At 35.4% G+C, this 20,083-nt stretch overlaps 3 protein-coding genes across 3 annotated transcripts; 2 read left to right on the top strand and 1 right to left on the bottom strand.

Moving 5' to 3' along the window:
• The first annotated feature begins 2,084 nt into the window (after positions 1–2,084).
• Positions 2,085–8,803, top strand: LOC145628439 (uncharacterized). The gene is made up of 10 exons (XM_081680733.1): positions 2,085–2,481; positions 3,805–3,879; positions 3,959–4,012; positions 4,135–4,213; positions 4,325–4,452; positions 4,569–4,652; positions 5,049–5,132; positions 6,572–6,723; positions 7,260–7,410; positions 7,976–8,803. The coding sequence occupies exons 1-10, from the start codon at positions 2,113–2,115 to the stop codon at positions 8,378–8,380; spliced, it is 1,581 nt and encodes a 526-aa protein (XP_081536859.1). The 5' UTR covers positions 2,085–2,112; the 3' UTR covers positions 8,381–8,803.
• Positions 8,804–9,131: 328 nt separating this feature from the next.
• LOC145628438 (uncharacterized) lies at positions 9,132–17,679 on the top strand. The gene is made up of 12 exons (XM_081680732.1): positions 9,132–9,617; positions 10,328–10,398; positions 10,696–10,779; positions 10,875–11,168; positions 11,614–11,753; positions 12,265–12,352; positions 12,622–12,801; positions 13,325–13,486; positions 14,356–14,549; positions 15,653–15,803; positions 16,760–16,925; positions 17,056–17,679. Exons 1-12 carry the CDS (start codon positions 9,197–9,199, stop codon positions 17,136–17,138), a joined length of 2,034 nt encoding a protein of 677 aa, XP_081536858.1. The 5' UTR covers positions 9,132–9,196; the 3' UTR covers positions 17,139–17,679.
• A 173-nt stretch (positions 17,680–17,852) lies between these two features.
• LOC145628436 ((S)-8-oxocitronellyl enol synthase CYC2-like) lies at positions 17,853–19,451 on the bottom strand. Its single transcript, XM_081680731.1, has 2 exons — positions 19,293–19,451; positions 17,853–19,155 (listed from the first exon to the last, which is right to left on the bottom strand). The coding sequence occupies exons 1-2, from the start codon at positions 19,329–19,331 to the stop codon at positions 18,010–18,012; spliced, it is 1,185 nt and encodes a 394-aa protein (XP_081536857.1). The 5' UTR covers positions 19,332–19,451; the 3' UTR covers positions 17,853–18,009.
• Between the last annotated feature and the right edge of the window lie 632 nt (positions 19,452–20,083).

The following is a 20,083-nucleotide window of genomic DNA, read 5'->3' as shown; positions in this document are numbered from 1 at the left end:
TTCCTTAGGTATGTACGAAGTATATGTTATTATGGATCACTTTTTTTAAATTTCTATAAAAATTTTACAATTTTATTTAGAATTTTATTTACAAAGTAGATTATTATGTAGTATAAGAATGGTAATTTTTTTTTTTTTTTTTTGAAAACATAAGAATGGTAATTAATTAAGTATGCATTGGATAATTCCCTCAAAAAAAAAAAAAAAAAAAAAAAAGTATACAGTGGATAAAATGTTAATTTCCTTTGTTTTTTTTTTTGTTTTTTTTTTCACAATTGCCACATTTAGTTCACTTGAGTTTTACATCAAGTAGTGATTTTTAGTAAATTTTCAAAATAATTGTGTGTAATCCATCGTGATGATTGATCGCAGGCTTGGATTCACATTTGTATAAAAGTTTGTAAAAATGACTCATGTTACTAAATTTACATTTTTAAGTAAGTTATGGGACATGTAACATTAATCGTATCACACAATCATAGAAGTTGGATCATGTCATCTTCGACTTGACTTGTTATTGTGTTCTTTCTCACGTCGAGAAATATATCATACACTCACACGTACTCTAGTTCCCAAAATGCCAACCAATAGAATGCAAATGTGGGACATTTGACCACCTAATCTCCCCCCCCCCCCCCCCCCTCCAATTCTTGTTTTAAATGCTTTCACAATTCCTCTTGTTACAAGGAACTCCTAAGATATCCTTTTTATAAAAAAAATATTTAAAAAAAAAAAAAAAACAAATGAAGGCAAGGGTGTAATGACTTGTTGAAACGTTAATCTCAAAACAATAAGGCCCAAATGACCAAAGGTAATTCATTTTGAAACTAATAAAACCCCATCACTTAGGGCTTGTTCACATTTACTTAATTTCAGTTCAATTTAGTTCAGTTCAGCTCCGCTTCAATTAGTTCAGCTCAATTCAGTAAATGTGAACAGACCCTTAAGTGTTTTTTTTTTAAAAAAGTGTTTATACAAAAATTATTTCTTTAATTTTGTGGTGTTATAGGAATAATTAACTTAGTATAAGGATTGCACTAATTACATTCCCATTCCAAATTTTCATATAACCATAACTTCATATTTTATAAGTAATAGGTTATACCAATCAACTTAGTTGGATAAATTATTGGGTAATACAAAAAATTATATATATATATATATATATATATATATATATATATATATATATATATATATATATATATATATATATATATATATATATATATATATATATTTAAAAAAAACCCTTAAGTTTGTTATTCGATCATTCTTTTCAAGGGGATTGAACTAAGATTTTGATCACAACATTGTAGCGGACATCGTATAGCAGTGATTAGCTGTTTAAATATCGTGCAGTTGATAAGTACTTGTATTTTTTCTAACATTGCTTGCGAACTTTGAAACATTAACATTTTTTACGTTTAAGAAAAACAACAGGCGTATTCTCTTCGGATTAATTTCAATTCAGTTTAGCTTCAATCAGTTCAATTCCTAATTTCCATCTTTTATAAACAATTCAGTTCAACTCCAACCAATGCAGTTCAGTTTAATCTAATTCAGCTCAGTTCAGTAAATCATAATCTCTATCTCCATCACTAACCAATACAGTACTTTAACTATTATATTGTCAAACACCTCTGTTTTTAAATACTTGCTCCATTTTCTTATTTAGAAATCTTTTATAATATTTAATTCATTTCTCTCATCTAGTGGGCCCAACATAAATCATATTTTATTAATTTCATATCATCGCTCATCCAATTCTCTCAACTATTTTTGTTTTTTTTTTTTTACAATTTTTTATTCTTCCACCTACCTATTTTCATATTTTATTACTTTCTATAATTTCTCATAAAACTCCACCCATAAAAAAACAGAGCAAGTTTTTGAAAACGAAGGGAATATTAATGTTAATTTTAGAAATGTTTTGTGAATGTCTTCATTAATTTTAAGGATGATACTCAATACTTAAGATTGGATAGTCCCCGTAAAAAAAAAAAAATGATTGGATAGTCAACGCTGAAACCTATCAACAGCGGTATGAGCCGTATAACTGTAACAGCGGGAAGTAACTGAAGCAAGCGAGTCTACCCGCCGGACAACACAATGCTACTGAGACACACTACCAGAGCCATGACCCCTTTCTCTCTCCTCCCTTCCCTCTCTTTCTCTCTCCTCTTTTCCCCAAAACCTTCCTTCTTCATCCCTAAACCCTCCTTAAACCCTAATTTTCCCAAATTCACTCTAAATTCTCGACCATTTTCTCTCTCCTCTGCAACAATTTCCCCAATTTTTTCCCCCAATTCTCAAACCCTAGATTTCAATGTCGAACCTTACTTGTCTTGTTCGATGCCTGGTAATCGCCTCAAAGTTGCTGTTCTTATTAGTGGTGGTGTTGATAGTAGCGTCGCCTTGAGACTTCTCCATGCTGCTGGTCATTCTTGCACTGCTTTCTATCTCAAAATTTGGTTTCAGGTTTAATTTGTTATTTTATCTCTTCATTTCACCAGCATTTTGTTGAATTTATGGCTGAATTTCGTTGTTTGAATTGCTTAATCTTTAATTTGTGATTTTCTCTCTTCATTTGACCTGCATTTTGTTGAATTTATGGCTGAATTTCGGTGTTTGAATTGATTAATCATTGAATTGCCTCCTTTTGTGTTGATATAAATTTGGTTGTTTTGCATTTTGGAATCCATTGTTCACATGTTTTGCCTTTTCTTACTTTGTTTGTTGGATTGATTGATTGTGCTATGCTCTTAATTTGGTTATAGTGAATTTTGTCAATTGATTTAAGGAATTGAGCGAAACCAATTCAATCGGCAGTAATTGTGCGTTTATCAAAATGAAATTTGGTATCTATGTGATATGAATTTTGATAGATATAACCTTCAATCGCAGTTGAAAGGTTTGGAATCTTGAGTCTCGGTCAAGAAACGCTAAGCAACACGAGCTTAAAACCTAAACTAGGCCAAGAATACACAAGCACAAGCTTACGTAAAACTTTATAAATTTCAAATCAATCAATCATACTTTTCGTTGAACACCATCACGTATTTATAAGCTAAATAATTAGCCTAAAAATCGGTAAAACAAATTCTAATCTAACTAGGAAACTAACTCTAACTTGTAAAGATAATATTTTGCAAATATGATCTTTAAAGTTAAGCTTATCTTATACTAACCGAATTAAACTAACAAAAATATCCTAATAAATTCGGTCATCTAATAATAAACTAAAAATAACAATAAAAATAATTATAATAACAATATTGATGCCTTGGAACCACAGATCTTCCGTAGCTATTCTTGGAGAATTTATGGGAAAGTGAAAGCGTTGAAATAATCAGTGACTTATATTAATAGGAAGATGAGGAGACAGCGGCTGAATTTTATTGCTTTGTCATGTGCTCATTTAAATTGGTATTTGGTATGCTCTGCCTTAGAAGTTACCTATGTTGAGTTATTGTTGATGTTATTATGTTAATCTTGTGAGAGCCTAGTCTATCATGCTCTGTGTTTAGGATGCTAATAACTTGTGGACTTTAAGAAGCAATTTTTACAAATTTGTGAGATTTTGTGACTCTAATCAAACAAGAGGAACGTGTCATGCTTTTGATGTGTTCAACAGTTGATGTCCTAAATGACAAGCTCAATTTTCCTTTGTACCGCTGCAATCATTATTTGTGACTAGTTTATGAAGGTTCATCAAGACTCGACTTCTGAAAATTCTTGAAACATGCACACGTTATTTATTTTTAATGCCTGATAATATAACTTAAAGGTTGATTTTTGTAGGAGGACTTTGAAAATTATTGGTCTGAATGCCCATGGGAAGATGATTTGGGATACGCTAAGGCTGTTTGCAATCAGGTAGCTCTTTAAGTACTTAAGTAGTGGTTTCTGCGGTTGGCATTGGTTCTCGACTGAACTAGAAAGACATTTTTTCCAGGTTGATGTTCCATTGGAAGTTGTGCATCTGACTGATGAATATTGGGAAAAAGTGGTATTGTTTTCCGTGTTGCAAATGCGTGTTTTCTAGTTGCCATATGTTTTATGCACACATCTTAGCCTACTTTTTCTTTGCATGTGTTCTTAAGGCTTGAGACTCATGGGACTATCTATTAGGTCTCTTACATTATTGAAGAGTATCGAAATGGGCGTACTCCTAATCCTGATGTGCTCTGTAATACAAGAATAAAATTTGGTTAGTTGCTTGCCCTCTTTGCTGTGTAAAGAAATGAATCTGGAATTCGGATGATGATATTCTTGTTCAAAGTTATGTTATCCTTACTGTTCATATTCTTTATTCTTTCAGGTGCATTTATGGATGCAATTAGCAGTATGGATTTTGATTATGTAGCCTCAGGACATTATGCAAATGTGATTCATCCGTCGATTGATGCGCTGGATAATCCTTCTGTTCTGGAGCTGTCAAGGGATATGGTAATTATGTCGTCTATTTTTATTCTGTTTTCTTCTTGACCTTATATTGTTAGTGCCAAGTGGTAGCTTCCCACAATTCACACTTAACTATTCTTTTTGAATCTTTGATACCTCAGGTCAAGGATCAAACTTATTTCTTGTCACACCTAGATCAACGTCAGCTAAAACGCCTTATTTTCCCTCTGGGATGTATATCAAAGGTGAGAGTGATTTGTTTCTTTGTGCTTAGTTGCTTACCAAACTGGCTACTGGAGCTAATGCCTATCGATTTGGTGGTTGTTTAACCAATAAGACAAGTTGATGAGTCTTTAGCATGAGGTAAATACAATTACAAGTGCATTATGCTAAAAATATCTAACCGTTGTACAGTTGTGTAAGTAGCTGGTGAAGTGGATTTTTTAATTGTTGATGTTCCTTTGAGGAAGCTTTGTGTTGTAGCCATATACTTTAATACTTAGGATGTATATTCATTCTGGAGTCTGCTGAATAATTATTGTTCACTACTTTGTTTTCCTCATATCTTGATCCTTTTGTTGTCTGGCATTTTGCATTCTTAGATTTGTTTTACATTAATACGTGTGTTGACTTACTTTCAGGACGAGGTCCGTAAACTTGCTAGCGAATTTTCTCTACCCAACAAAGATAGAAAGGATTCTCAAGGGATATGCTTCCTTGGAAAAGTATGTTTAACAAATTAATATTATTGGTGAAGGTTTGTTTGCTGTACATTGGTCTTTGAAGTCTCCTTCCTTTTCGTGCTTCAATGCAAGCATGGAATTTAGATGTCTGATTTCTTGACTCGAGTTTAAAATCTTTCTTTTAGCTTTAATTCGACTTGAAATTTACTGTGTGCTGTATTATGTGATTAATCTGTATGTGTTTAACATGATGATTTTCTTTTCATCTTGACGAGTCACAAAATTTATAGGAGTTTGATACTTTGATGTACTGGCACCCTGAATGTTTGTACATCATGCGTCCTTGAAGTTTTTGGCTTGATCAAAATTTTTTTTGGGTCCTTGTCTATTGTGATTTATATGGTTCAATGTACTATTAGCAGACAGTTTGGTTGGTGGTAGAAAATGGTGGCAATGGGATAGACTTTGTACATTTTTTTGTATGAGAAATCAATGTTTATTTCCTTGGTTGTATCAGGTGGTAATGGCCGTTTATGATGGAAAACACAAATTTGGGGATGAAATTGCATTACCACGGATATTAGGATGTCATTTTGCTTGTTAAATTACATTTAAACTCATTCCCATTAATACTCTTTATGACTAGCTGTCAAACGAGCCGTAATATATAGGCTAATTGACCAGATTGGTAAATAAAACAGACCCTTAGCGACAATTTGGTAAAATAACTTACTCCGGCGACAAATTGGTAAAAAAACTAACCTTAAGAGACAATTTGGTAAATAAAATAATCTCAGGGGACAATTAACCCAAAAAATGCAAAAAATTTCGATAAATTACTCGCGAATGCTTAATATAGTTCCTTTTTCTTGTTATTTAACAACCCTTTTTTACGGAAATAACAATTTGAAGAAAAAAAACGTTAAGTATCAATTTTCACTTAAGTTTCATACCCCTTATTAACGAATTTTTTTTTAAAAGGGGTTGGAAATAAAAAGGGATGACACGTAAATTCAAAATTTTAAATGGAAAAAATAAATTTAAGAACACAAAAAAAAATTAAAATAGGATTTTTAAAGAGTTTGTCGGGAAAAAATAGATTATTTGGTCTAAATGTCGCCGGAGTTTATTATTTTTACCAAATTGTCGCATATTGTTAGCTTTTTTTACCAAACTGTCGCTGGAGTAAGTTTTTTTACCAAATTGTCGCTAGAGGTCTTTTTTATTTACCAATCTGGTCAATTGACCTAATATATATAATATACCACTTCCCTTTATATACTGCTACTCCATACTGCTTATGGACTTATGGTCCTTGATTGTTTTGTTTATACTTTGTGCTTTGCCTGTATAGATGGAAGAAGATACTCCATTGCTTTGCTAGCATGTATTGATTCTATTATGTAATTGTGTATCAGTTCTTGTTCTCTCTTGAGATTTTATCCTTACTGCTGCCTTATACAGGCTCCCTTCTATTTCAGATAAAATTCAGTGACTTTGTTGCACGGCATATTGGTGAGATGGAAGGTGTCATGTTGGAAGCTGAAACAGGAGATTTTCTTGGGAATCACCGTGGATTTTGGTTTTACACAATTGGTCAACGCCAAGGCCTACGCCTTCCTGGGGGACCATGGTATTTTCTTGTCAATAATTCAATTGTACGGATCCATTATTCTTTTGTTGGGTTTAGTAATAAGTGTGCGGGTGATTTTTTTTTTCTTTCTAAATCATAAACAAATGACGTATCCATGACTGTCTTTGTCCAGTGCATACCTTTTATGGAAGATAATTTTTTGATTATTTTTTGGTTAATTTTTGTGCAGATGAAAGACTGGTTATTTTTTGTCATTTTTTTTAATCACCGTGCAAGTTTTTGGGAACCAATTTAATAGCAGCATAATTTTGCCTGAAATGATTAAACTTTATATGGAGTACTTGCTTCACTTTAGTTTTCTTGATCATCTAGCTGTTGATGGGACATGAAAGGATGAGACTGTGAGAGGGGGAGGGAGAGAGAGACTTACTTTTGTGACAGATAAACTTAGATTTAGAATATAAATGTTGTTCCGCTTGTCCCTCCCTATAGTTTTCCTGTGTCCGTGCTCTCAACTGTGCTTTACATTTATCTTTAAAATTTGCCTCACAACCTGTTTTCTTGTGGGTGTACAGGTATGTTGTACAGAAGGACATTAAAAATAATGTAGTATTTGTCTCAAGAAACTATTATTCAGTTGACAAAAGAAGGCGTGTATTTCGTGTTGGATCTTTAAAATGGCTTGGCGGCTTTCCCCCAGACAACATAAATGAGCTACAGTGCAAGGTAATGGCCTTGAAGCAGATTGTTTTTCGTCAAACTATCATTTATAAAGTAGCAGTTTAGGTTCCATGTTTGATTAATTTTTGTTTATCAAGGGTGGCAGTAGGCCATTGAAAATGCCTTTTTTTTTTATTTTTTTTTTTTTTTTTTTTTTTTTTTTATAATTGCTAGGGCATGGCTACATGCCTACATACTTCTGTGCTCCAACTTTTTCAGACATTGCCATAGGCAGAAGTCCTATGCACTGTATGGTTACTATGAGAACCAGCAAGAACTGCATCTTTAAAGTGTTGAATGGGTTTTTTAAGCATCAACAATCGATGAAATTCCAAACTCCGGTGTAGTTATATTGGAATCATGAAAAACAATTATCTTATGCTTCATGATTAGTTTATGAAGACCAATATATATATATATATTTTTTGGGGGGGGGGGGGGGGGGGGGGATGGGTTTGTGTCCCTGTGTGGAGTGCGCGGTGCGGTGGGAATGGGTTGAGTCAATGAGGAAATGATGCTACTGTTAATTGTCTTACAGGTCATCTTACCCACTATATATCTCTCTTTTTAGGTTCGACATGGTCCTAGCTTTTATTCCTGCAGTTTGACAATGGTATCTGGTGAAAACTGCAATGGAGATGTAGCTGTTGTCCATCTGTCAGAAGATGATCAAGGCTTGGCAGCTGGTCAGTTTGCTGCCTTCTACCAAGGAAAGACATGCATTGGCTCTGGCGTAATACTCGAATCCTGGGACGAGGAAGGTTTCCCAGTTTGTGAGAAGGCTCTTGAAATCGCCAGAATGGAAGACAAGTCAAAGCTTGGAAAACCTGTAAAAATCAAAGTTAAACCAGAGGAACCTAAATTGGGTACAGATGAGAATGTTGGAAGTATCAATTCATCAAGCATGATTAGTAGACAAGTAGAAGATGAACAAGGGGTAACTGATAGCCTATCGCCAATTGGATGCAACAGCTGAAGCAGAAAATGTTGCAGTTGAATGGGTGTTCTTGTTTGTTTTTACTGAGGCTGAAGAGTTTCCAATTTTGTATAACTAGTTTCGAGACAAGGGAACAGGTTCAACAGGCAGGCAGTGTGCTGAAGTTGTACTTCACAGTTTACATAATAAATGTGTAATATTCATCTACTTGGTACGGAGTAGTATGCATCTTGTCTCAAGGAGTATATCATATTTTTGCTGAGACAGCTTGTAAATTGGCGTCACATCTATTAGTATTCGCATCACATCTATTGACCAGTTTTACAACTTTGTTACTACGTAGTATATAAATAGTAAAAATAGAATTGTATAATTAGCTCGTCAATCTTTGTTAGGTAATGTTCACGTGGCTTTGTAATCTCCAAAAACTTCAAAAGCAAAATTGACTTATTTTTCCATCTATTTCATGATTAATTGAAGGTCACAAGTATAATACCATCAATTGACTCGACAACTTAATAAGGTAAAATTCTTCGGAATATTAATTCATCATTCTTCATCTCGAAAACTATAAATACATATTCCAGTTTTTGATTACCCCATTTCTTTCCATCACTCATCCTATCTTCTAAACATAAGGGTTTGTTCTCATTGACTGAACTGAATTGAACTCAGCTAAAAATAATCATATGAGAACAACGAGACCTTTGAACTTAAAAAAAAAAAAAAGACATTTTATTTGTATTACCGCTTTAAGCGTACAGTAGCTTTATTTGGCTCTCTATTCTATCATACGCCTTCTCAATCTATTAAAATACAGAAGATAAACCCCCCAAAAACCACCAAGCTTCAACAATGGCGATTACAGGAAAAATGGCTGCATTTTCTCTCTCCAAAACCATATCTCCTCTCTCTCCTCAGCAGCAAACTTCTCGAAGTTTCTCTATTTCTCTCACTCTCTCTCCTCCTCAAATTTCTCCTTTTCGCTCCAATTCTTTCCATAAACCTTCCCTAAACCTCCATTTTCGACCTTCTGTTCTTCGCTCGCCGTCCAACAATGGCGGAATTGAAGCTTCTGGTGAAAACGAAGATCTAGAACAAGAAGAAGACCATGATTATGATGATGAAGTTGAGGAGGAGGAGATTTTGGATTACGAAGGTTATCAAAGTGAGGGAAGTGATGAGGATTTCATCATTGATGAAGAAGAGCTTGAAGCTGAAGCTAAGGCTGTTGTTCGCGAATTTTCGACGTCTTTGTCTCGTGAATTGAAGATTGGTTCGTTATTTCTAAGCTTAATCAATTGGCGTTTTCTTTTTCCTCTTTTGTCTAATCAATTGGTAGCTCATAGTATAATTAGGCTCATAATTTAATGTTGATATTTAATTATTAAATTACAATCAGAATTTGCTTTGAAATTGTTATTATAATGTATAGATTGTCTACTAAGGCTGAAAATTTGATGCTGATATTTAAATTATTAACTTACAATCTAAAATTGCTTTGAAATTCTTATTATAATGTATACTTAGGCTGAGAATTTGATGTTTATTTAAGTTAGTGATTCTCTCCTGAATTTGCTTTGAAGTTGTTATTATAATGTGTACTTAGGTTGAGGATTTGATGTTGATATTAAATAATTAATTTTCAATCTAATATTGCTTTGAAATTCTTAATCATGTATACATAAGCTGAGAATTCGATGTTGATGTACATAAATTATTAATTTTCAATCTGAATTAGCTTTAAAAGTCTTATTATGTAGATTTCGTGCATGTAATTCTTGGATGAAATTGTTATATATGCTATTAAATGTGGAGTTGAATGCTTTATTTATATGAATTGAGATTAATGGATTTAACTGTTGAATACGCTGAGCAAATGTAGAATCGATTGTAGCTAGAGCAAATTTCAGTCTACTCACCTTCCTTTCATTGAGGAGATTTTTTGGATATATGGTCTCAAATTTCTCTGTATGTTGATCATAGAGGAAGACGGGACGAATCGTGGTAAAGACGCGGGAGGAAAACAGCAACGACAGAAAACTGTACCTAAGAATGTTAGTGAATTAGAACTTATTGTTTGTTATCTTCAACATTTTGCATATGCCTGTTATTTCCTTAGTTAAATATGTTGTTTCACTAATTCTGATCAACTATACTTAGGTAGGGGGTGGTTGTTGATGCTCTCTGTAAAGTGTTAACATACGGACCAAGGATATATGTACCTCCGACTTTACGTGTCTTAAGCTAATAAGCTATGTCTAATTAGAATTCATAGGATTTCTTTAGGAGTAAAAGTTCTGTAGTGATATAGAAAGCTTGATGTATTTGTTTGTTTAAATATATGGTTGCAGATACCAGACCATCTTCTTCCAAAGGTTGCAATTTTCGGAAGGCCAAATGTTGGTAAATCAGCATTGTTTAACCGTCTAGTGGGGGTATATCTAGCAACCTTTAGCTTGAGTTTCCGTCCACCAATTTTTTTTTTTTGAAAATTTTTGTTCCCTGTTTGATTCCAATCTTGTTTCCATAGGGTAACAAAGCAATTGTGGTGGATGAGCCTGGGGTTACTAGGGACCGTTTATATGGAAGGTCTTTTTGGGGAGACCATGAATTCATGGTCATAGATACTGGAGGAGTTGTGACGTTATCCAAATCACAGGAAGATGTTGTAGAGGACTTGAATGTATCCACAACTATTGGTATGGAGGGAATCCCATTGGCTGCTAGGGAGGCCGCTGTGGCTAGAATGCCTTCTCAAATTGAGAGACAAGCAGCTATAGCTGTTGAAGAGTCATCAGTCATCATTTTTGTCGTTGATGGTCAGGTATGCTTCTATCCTGCTTTCCAGTACTTTTTAAATCATTACCAAAGCATTTTGCTTACATTTTTTAGTGGGCAAATGCCTTAGCCTAATTCTGGCTGGAGCCTCCAATAAGATCTCTCACTCTCTTGCTTGTGAAGAATAGAATATGGACGCTTCTCGTTCCCTCTTTTGAGTTTATGTCTTTGAGCTCTCTCTCTCTCTCTCTCTCTCTCTCTCTCTCTCTCTCTCTCTCTCTCTCTCTCTCTCTCTCTCTCTCTCTCTCTCTCCTATCTATCTATCGTAAATCTTCTATTAGGACCCTGGTGATAGAAAAATAAAGATTAATTGGTGCACAGACCTTTCATTCATTTTTCCTTGAGTTTTTATTTTAGGTGCACCACATTAAGATTAAGTTGATCATATTGTTTCCCTCTCAAGTAAATCTCACTAGAACAATTCTGAACAGGCTGGCCTAACTGCAGGTGATGTGGAAATAGCTGATTGGCTGCGTAAAAACTATTCAAAGAAAAATACTATACTTGCTGTTAACAAATGTGAATCTCCCAATAAAGGGCTGGCACAGGTATCAGAGTTTTGGTCTTTGGGGTGAGTTATACTTTACCTTTGATTATTTTCATGTTCATGTTTCACTATTGTCCCTTAAATGCTTATGGTGACTCTTTACCTGGAAGTAGCCTTTGTGGTCCCAGTATTTATGTGCAAATGCAAGACAAAGACAATATTTGGGCTACTATCTAGGAAAATTTAAAGTGTTGAAGTCTCTAACTTCTATAGAGGAAAATGTGAGAATGTGGGTAAGAACTAAGAAGTAAGAATATGTGGGTAAGGTTGCATCTGTATTACAATTGTATCGAAAACTGGATACATGCCTGTTCAATGAATGTGTATATGGGTAGATATTTGCTTGTTTGCATATAGCCTATATGTTTTTGTTTCAGTCCTTTAGCCCTTTTATGAGGGTGAATGGATGTACTCGCTAGTTAGATAAACATGTACAGCCGTACAAGCTATATTTAGAAATTAGAATGTTAAATGCTCACTTGTCTTCTGTTTTGCCTTTCTCTTAAGTGTTTTCATGTTCTGTTTGGTGATGTAGGTTATCTCCTATTCCTGTTTCTGCAATCTCTGGAAGTGGAACTGGGGAGCTCCTTGATCTTGTTTGTTCAGGGTTGACAAAAATTGAGGTAGCTGATAAATGTTCGTTTAAAATTATAAAAAAGTTTCTTTAACCTAATTTAAGTTTGTAGGACCTAGGAAGAAGCTAAGAAAACCGAAGACTTCTTTATGAAACAGAAAAGTCTTAACTCTGCTTGTTTTCCAATTGTTGGTGTAACTGATGCCTGAAGCATGAACTGCTCTTTGTGTTTCCATTGTCTCCTTTATATGAATATTAATGTTAGTATATTGACTCATGAAGTGTACATTTGACGTGTTGTCTATCTTGCAAGTATAGGAGCCTGAAGATCTTGAAGAAGAAAATTACATCCCTGCTATTGCAATTGTAGGCAGACCAAATGTTGGAAAAAGCAGCATATTAAATGCATTAGTTGGGGAGGACAGGACTGTTGTGAGTCCTGTTAGTGGTACTACTCGTGATGCTATCGATACTGAATTTGCAGCACCAGATGGACAGGTTGGATTCTGTGTGAATATTATTTATTTCGCTCTATCTTTGCATTTTGGTGGCGGATAACTTTCAGATTTTTGTTGAAATGCTTGTGTAGTGTAATTTTTCTGTTCCTGTTTTATGTCATCTTTTAAAATTCTATAAAAATTCATGCAAATTATCAAGTTTTAGCCTTTATTTTTATTTTATTTATATATTATTTATTTTTGGTTGTATGAACAATGAACATGGCCATCACTGGGGGAACTATCTCTGTCTTTAGTTGGAAACCTGTTCTCTGTCTCCAGTTTCAGAGTCTTAATTCAAAATGAAAACACTGGTGGTGGCAAGAACCACCTTCTTTAAACTCCCTTCTTCTCTCCCAAGTCATAATATTCTGGTTAGTGGTTACCAGTCTTACCACTGAGCTACCTTTCTCCCCTTACCTCCTGTGGGTTACCAGTACTTCCCTCCATAGTGTGGTACATTTTACCTGCTTGCTAGTGGACTCTGATAGTGGGGTATTTGTAACTTCTGACATCTTTTGCAGAAGTTCCGGCTTATTGATACTGCTGGAATCAGAAGAAAATCGGCTGTAGCATCATCGGGGAGCATCACTGAGGGCTTATCTGTTAATCGAGCTTTCCGTGCTATTCGTCGCTCTGATGTTGTTGCTCTTGTCATTGAGGCAATGGCCTGTATAACTGAACAGGTAACTTGTCTTTCAGGTTCTCCATGGCAGTTAAGGGTAAATTTTTAATTGTTTTATACAATTACTTGTAGTTTTACTGCTTCTTTTGCATTAATGACCAGGGTGCTCCCCAAAGGCCCAAATAATGAATTTTATCTTCTTAATGTGTTTTGGTCTTTTAGACCTTTGGCTGACAGTCAATGCTAGGCTTTCAATTTTCTGTTTTGTTAGAGGTCTGGATTTGTATATTTCATAATTATCATACCTTCAGTTTCACTTCTTGTATGTTGTTTACCTTGTATGGACTTATGCTCGGAGATGGTGCCATGACTGATAACACTGGCTGTCCAACTTGGAAAATGAAATATTAGAACTTAGAAGCTTTGCGTTTCAGCATTGTGGATGCTGTGTATGTAGAGTAATAGATGATGAACTTAATTTTATACATAAAATTGCAGTCGTTTTCCCCTTTTCTTCAGGTGGGTTTGGCAGGGGAGGGAGTAATCATGCTATTTATTGCCATGCTTTAATGCGGAGTATATTAACAAATTACTTTCTATTATTTTGTTTTTCTCTTGAGGGCTGAGAGGCTCTGGTCATTGGCTAGGTTCCTAGAAAATAGGAACGTTTTTCACATTTTGGTTGCTCAGCTTTTGCATAGTGCTTAGTTTTCTACTTCTTTGTAGAATCACTCTGATATTATTCCTCTTTCCAAACATAATTATGCAACATATTTCTATAGATCATCTGGTAGTTATAAATTAATCGTTTGCGGTTTTTCTGTGCATTCATATTGGCTGAAGGAAAAAGTGTATATGCTCCTGACGGTCTATCTTATGGCTTCTTGTTTTGTAATCTGAGGGCTTGATACCATTTATATTATTTTCCAGGACTACAAGATTGCAGAAAGAATTGAAATGGAAGGAAAGGGCTGTTTGATTGTTGTGAATAAATGGGATACAATACCAAATAAGAACCAACAGACAGCGGTGTTATATGAGCAAGATGTTAGACAGAAGATTCGCAGTCTTCATTGGGCACCCATTGTTTATGCTGCTGCAATATCTGGTCAAAGTGTTGATAAGTATGAACTATCCCAATAGTTGCTTTTCAATAAACATGATTGCAAATCAGCATATTTTGAATCAAAATCCTATTATTTGGCTTTTTACATACATGTGGGATGGATGAGATTTATGACTTACTGAATGATTACTAATACTCTTCTACTTCTTTGTTATGCTAAAAGACTTTCTTTGCGACTTATAGGGTTAGGGTTCTTGATGAAATTGACTATTATCCGTTGCAGTGGATTACTGGCTGAAATCTGAGATTATATTTTGGTTGGAGCAAAATGGCAATTGAAGTCCTTGCCTAATTATATACAATTATACATGCCTTGCCCTTTACATTTTTTTTTTTTTTTTTCTTTTTTTTTTCTTTTCCTTTTTTCCCCTTGAAGCTGTTGCTCTTATCCTCTTTGCTGTGGGATTGAGAGCTTATGACATGTTGTGTGATTCGTGTGAAAGATGGTTTTTTACTTGAAAAACTTTCAGAACTCCATGGTCAATATGACACCATTATAGGACCTGGATTTGAGCTGTTGTGAATCAAAGTGTGGTCTGCATTCTTACACTCTATTCCTTTTAATTGTCATCTAAGTCCTAGCCTCCTAGATAACACTATTTTGTAAAGTATTTCCATTGAAAAATAGTAGTAGCCGTATAAATTCAACAGTAATCTTCAGATATTTTAGGGTTTTGGCAGGGGAGTGAGCAGAAGTGCAGTACCAAGATAGGAAGTTAGGAACACTTGGTGTGTATCCTGTAATGAATGACTTTAGAAGAAGTTTAATGAGCAGAAACATAGTTGAAATTGTAGGTTTAAGTATTTGCATATCTGATTCTCCACACTGCCATAAATGAGAGCTTCATGTCAGGCTTTATATACATGAGTTGGTGATATTTTGTGAAATTTGTAAAAGCTTTCCACTTATATTGACTATTAAGTTTGCTTAAAGTTTCAATTTTATTGTTCCAGAGGTTATTGCATTTAGTCCTGGAAATTTTTAGCATGAAATGCATGAGTTCTACATCTAATTGGGACCTATCAGGAGATACATGCTACATCCAATAGTTACTGTCCTTGCCGACATTTTGATATTTCCATCATGTTTATACTTTATAGGATAATTGTTGCTGCCAGCATAGTAGAGAAAGAAAGGTCAAGAAGGCTAAGTACGGCCACATTGAATCAAGTTGTCCGAGAGGCTGTGGCTTTTAAAGCTCCACCAAGAACTCGAGCAGGGAAGAGGGGACGTGTATATTATTGCACACAGGTATATATATATATTTTTTGGTTTATTTTTTAAAAACACTGGAAAATTTCTTGCTTTCTATCTTTTGGAGCATGATTATCGGGTCCCTAGTGTCTTGCAGTTTCTTGAACAAGCATTTATTTCAGTGCGTCTTGTCTCTTTGCCCATTGGTGCTAATATTTTTATTTTTGGCATTCTATCTTAATGTCTACACTACATGAGAATCAGGTGAGCTAATTGAATGCTAGGACTTGCATATCAAATTGCTACAGACATTCAGCGAGCAAAGTAGCCATTATGTGACAATTCATTGCTGAAATAATTCAGCAAGCAATTTATCCATTATGTGACAAATCATTTCTGAGATAATTCAGTGAGCAACGTATCCATTATATGACAATTATTGCATTAATCATTGCTGAGGGTTGAGTGTCAGACTGTAGGTGACTGAGATATCCTTATTGTTAAAATCACAATTTTCATCCAGCTCCCTGGTTAGTCAAGTAAACGAAAACATTCAAAGTGTGGCATCATTTTAAAGTATATTGATTGTAGCTTGTCCTATGGAGTGCAATCAAAGCATATTGGCATGTAATAGTAATTGATGTAGAAACTCTAGAAATCGGTATTAGGTGCAAAATATTTTTTTCTTCATCTAAAGATAATAGTCACATCATCCCATCCCCTCAACAGTAAGGATTGACTATAATTTCAACAGTAAACCCTTACAATAGTTGTGCTATATCCAAATTATCTCTTGCTAAATCTAATTGATACAATGGGAAAATCTACTCTCTATTTTCCCACTACTTTGAGGAAAGGGACTATTATGTGGTTATCTTGTTTACTATATGTGAGTAATGTGACTATTGTTCTAGTGATTTTTTAGTATCCGATCTTTGTTAAACTTTTTGGCCTACTTATATTTGGTGCATTACTATTTGGAAGTTCCTCAAGGCTCACATTTTGTCATATAGGCTGCTATCCGGCCTCCCACATTTGTTTTCTTTGTCAATGATGCAAAGCTCTTCTCTGAGACTTATCGTCGCTATATGGAGAAGCAATTGCGTTCAGATGCTGGATTTGCTGGTACACCAATTCGTCTTTTATGGCGCAGCAGAAGGAAAACTGTCAAAGATGCAGGTCATCATGCTGTTTCATATACATATTTCGCTTCTACTGAAAGTTGAACAATGGGGAATTTTTTTTTTTAATCATTACATAATCTTGCAGGCTGCTCTGCTGACTATTAATTACTTGCATTATTTTACAGGAAGCAGCCGAAGCACATCAACAAAGACGCGGGTAAAACTTTCAAGCAATAAAAATCAAAGAAAAGAAGTTGCAACTGTATAATATTGTTCATTAGACAAGCTTTGGACATCCTTGAACAACTATCAGCAATTCAGCATCAGTGAGAGCTGTATTGAAGAGTTTTAGATTGGTGGTTCAGCTGAAGATCTAAAAAAATGATGGTTGAGTTTCTTTGAATCCATACTTTCCTTGTGGCACTATTTTATGCCATTCAACGCCTCATACACACAAGTACATGATTAAGAAGCCTTCGATAGTACAGAAATTCTGCTGAGATCGTGAATGTTCTCATGATAGAGCGTATCATAATCAAACAGTTCTGGTGAGGTATGGAGGTTGGTGCTGTGGGGAAGCTTATTAAATGATGGCGTAGCTGTTACGATAATTATCTATGGATTTGTCTATAGCTTATGTTGTATAGTAGTTATCTGTCAACAATTTATTGTTTTTACAACTTAAAACTACCTTAATGAGTTAATGTAGCATTTAAATGAGGCATATGGAGCCGAGTATAGTTGAGTAACTGTTATACTTGTTCATTTATCTTTGCTGATCTAAATTTAAATATTGAGTTTAACACCGATATTGGTCTCCCTCTTTTGACGTTGACAGGTTCAGAACTTTTGATTGAGATATCTGAAAGTGAACCTCAAGGCTTGGGATAAGTTTGGTAAGAATTAAGATGCATTATTACCTTTCAATTTTCATATTAACATAACAAGTGATCCAAATTAAAAAGAACACTGGTGCTTCGAGTAAGAAACAATAAGCCAATTAAATTGAATTCAGTTTTAGGAGTCACATTACTCCTATCTTATTATGATTACAAGAAATAATTATCACCAAAAGAAAGGCAAAAAAAAAGCCAATTACAATAACTTTTGAAAAAACATTTACATATTTTTCAATTTTTTCAAGGGATAATCTTGTAAGCCTTCATTTTATCAATCCAAGAAATGAAAGAATTCTTGGTGTTCCTAAACCCCAAAAATCCATGCTCCTTGCTCTTGTTCATGCTATCCAAATACCATTCTCCAGCAAGAGTTGCATCCACAAACCACCAAGTCCCTACCTCATTCAACTTTGAAGGCACCAAACTATTCTCCCTCACTATCTCCTCCCATACCCCTTCCTTCCCCTTCATCCTCTCCTCGAGACTAAACCCGCCTTCGTTCTCATCGAACTCCACGATCTCAACCTCAAACTGCTCCCCCAACACTCTCCACAGCTGCTTCCACTTAAACACATCTCCATTGCTACAATTAAACGCCTCGTTCTTAGCATATGGATCCACTGCAGCCCATATCTGATGCTCTGCAATCAAATCCGCATCAGACGCCTGGGAGTAGCTCTCCCAGGCAGTTTTCGTACCAGGGAACTGCAGTGGAGTCCCCTCATGCTTGCATATAGCAGCATAAACACACAAACTACCAACAACATTCATCAAACTATACGGGGAAAACCCGAAAATCCCCCCAGGTCGATGGACTGACCATGTTAAATCCTCCTTCTTATCAACCTCAGCATACAATATATCCTCAAGATCATAATAAAAATTAGGCGCATTCAACCTAGGCATATCCTCTGTAAATGGAGGATCATGATGCTCAATCTTTCCCCAAGACTCAAAAGGTCCCAAGTAATGCTTCACCCCTGTCTGCAAACAAATATGTTTCAGATTCGGCGCGTTCGGAATCACTGCATTGATAACATTCCGAAACATACTGCTGTTAACCCTGCAGTTTTCAGCTTCAGACTCACAGTTTGCCCAACATACATAAAAAATATTAGTAACATCAGTAAGCGGGGAAAGTTTCGATACGGCGTCGTTTTCATCAGAGACATCACACTGGATATACTCAATTGGGTGATCCGAATTCCAGTTGGGCCGTGGACGTCGGGCCACGCCGTAAACTTTCCACGGCCCGCCCGGAGTGTCCGAAAGAGGGAGAATTTCTGCTAAACTGTTGCCTACGATTCCTGTCACTCCAACTACCAGAGCTACGCTCTGATAGTTTCTTGATGTTATTGCTACATAATCTGAATCATCGAGTTTTTTCTGCAATAATTTACGATTAAATAAATCAGGATAAAACTAGATTAATTACAAATTAATGGATGTAATGATTATGTAAAAATTGAATGAATTATTGAATTGGGAAATTGAAGAGGAGAGAGAAAGAGAGATTAGCTTACCTTAGCTGCACCAATGGCGCCAGCCCACCACCAGCTCATGGTTTAGAGAGAGAGAGAGAGATGAAATGGGATTTGTGATGAAGAAGATGATGATTGAGGTGGAGAGAGAGAGAGAGAGAGAGAGAGAGAGAGGGGGGGGGGGGGTGTTTGGTGGTATCGTGAGATCGTGAATAGGTGTTTACTGTTTAGGTGTGATGATGAGAGTTTCGAGATGCAGATGAGGATTTTTTGTCCGAATAATTATTATTAAAAAATTATTTTCGATATAAAAAATGTCATCGCTATATCACTTATATGCATAATTCAATAACTACTATTTTTAGGGGGTGTTCAATACCGCCGTCCAAATTTATCGCCACCGTCATCATTTCAAGCAAATTGACAATCTTGCCCTTACTTTTTTTTTTTTTTTCCATTTTCATTCTCTAACATTAGTCCATCAACTACAACTGTATCAATCACCACCTTCTACACCGCACATCCACAACGACGACGAAAGTCGACGAGAAATGGATAGTGATCGTGGTGGCTTGATGAAAAAAGAATCAAGGATCAACCAGAGCTCCACGGTAACCGGTTTAGGCCTCCGGGTACCGTGGTCGTTAACCGGTTTTGGGCTCTGGTTACCATGGTCAACCGGAGGTCAAAACTGGTTACCGTCCACGGTACCCGGAGGCCAAAACGGTTACCATGGACGGTAATCGGAGCCTAATTCAAAAGTTGCTCAATTTTCTTTTAAAAAAAATTAATATGGTGTGGCCGGTAACCGGAGGTGGAAACCGGTTGCCCAC

This window comes from Chenopodium album, chromosome 4 (assembly GCF_948465745.1).
Source record: "Chenopodium album chromosome 4, dcCheAlbu1.1, whole genome shotgun sequence".
NCBI lineage: Eukaryota > Viridiplantae > Streptophyta > Magnoliopsida > Caryophyllales > Amaranthaceae > Chenopodium > Chenopodium album.
This window is presented reverse-complemented; position numbering and strand designations above follow the sequence as displayed.

Bases quoted from the DNA above. Each gene is read 5' to 3' on its own strand.
- LOC145628436 (XM_081680731.1), bottom strand. From the start codon at position 19,331: ATGAGCTGGTGGTGGGCTGGCGCCATTGGTGCAGCTAAG. The intron at 19,156-19,292 runs GTAAGCTAATCT...AAATTATTGCAG, and splicing joins GCGCCATTGGTGCAGCTAAG to AAAAAACTCGATGATTCAGA.
- LOC145628439 (XM_081680733.1), top strand. From the start codon at position 2,113: ATGCTACTGAGACACACTACCAGAGCCATGACCCCTTTCTCTCTCCTC. The intron at 2,482-3,804 runs GTTTAATTTGTT...TGATTTTTGTAG, and splicing joins ATCTCAAAATTTGGTTTCAG to GAGGACTTTGAAAATTATTG. The intron at 6,724-7,259 runs GTATTTTCTTGT...GTGGGTGTACAG, and splicing joins CGCCTTCCTGGGGGACCATG to GTATGTTGTACAGAAGGACA.
- LOC145628438 (XM_081680732.1), top strand. From the start codon at position 9,197: ATGGCGATTACAGGAAAAATGGCTGCATTTTCTCTCTCCAAAACCATA. The intron at 14,550-15,652 runs GTATGAACTATC...TATACTTTATAG, and splicing joins TCTGGTCAAAGTGTTGATAA to GATAATTGTTGCTGCCAGCA. The intron at 15,804-16,759 runs GTATATATATAT...TTTGTCATATAG, and splicing joins GTGTATATTATTGCACACAG to GCTGCTATCCGGCCTCCCAC.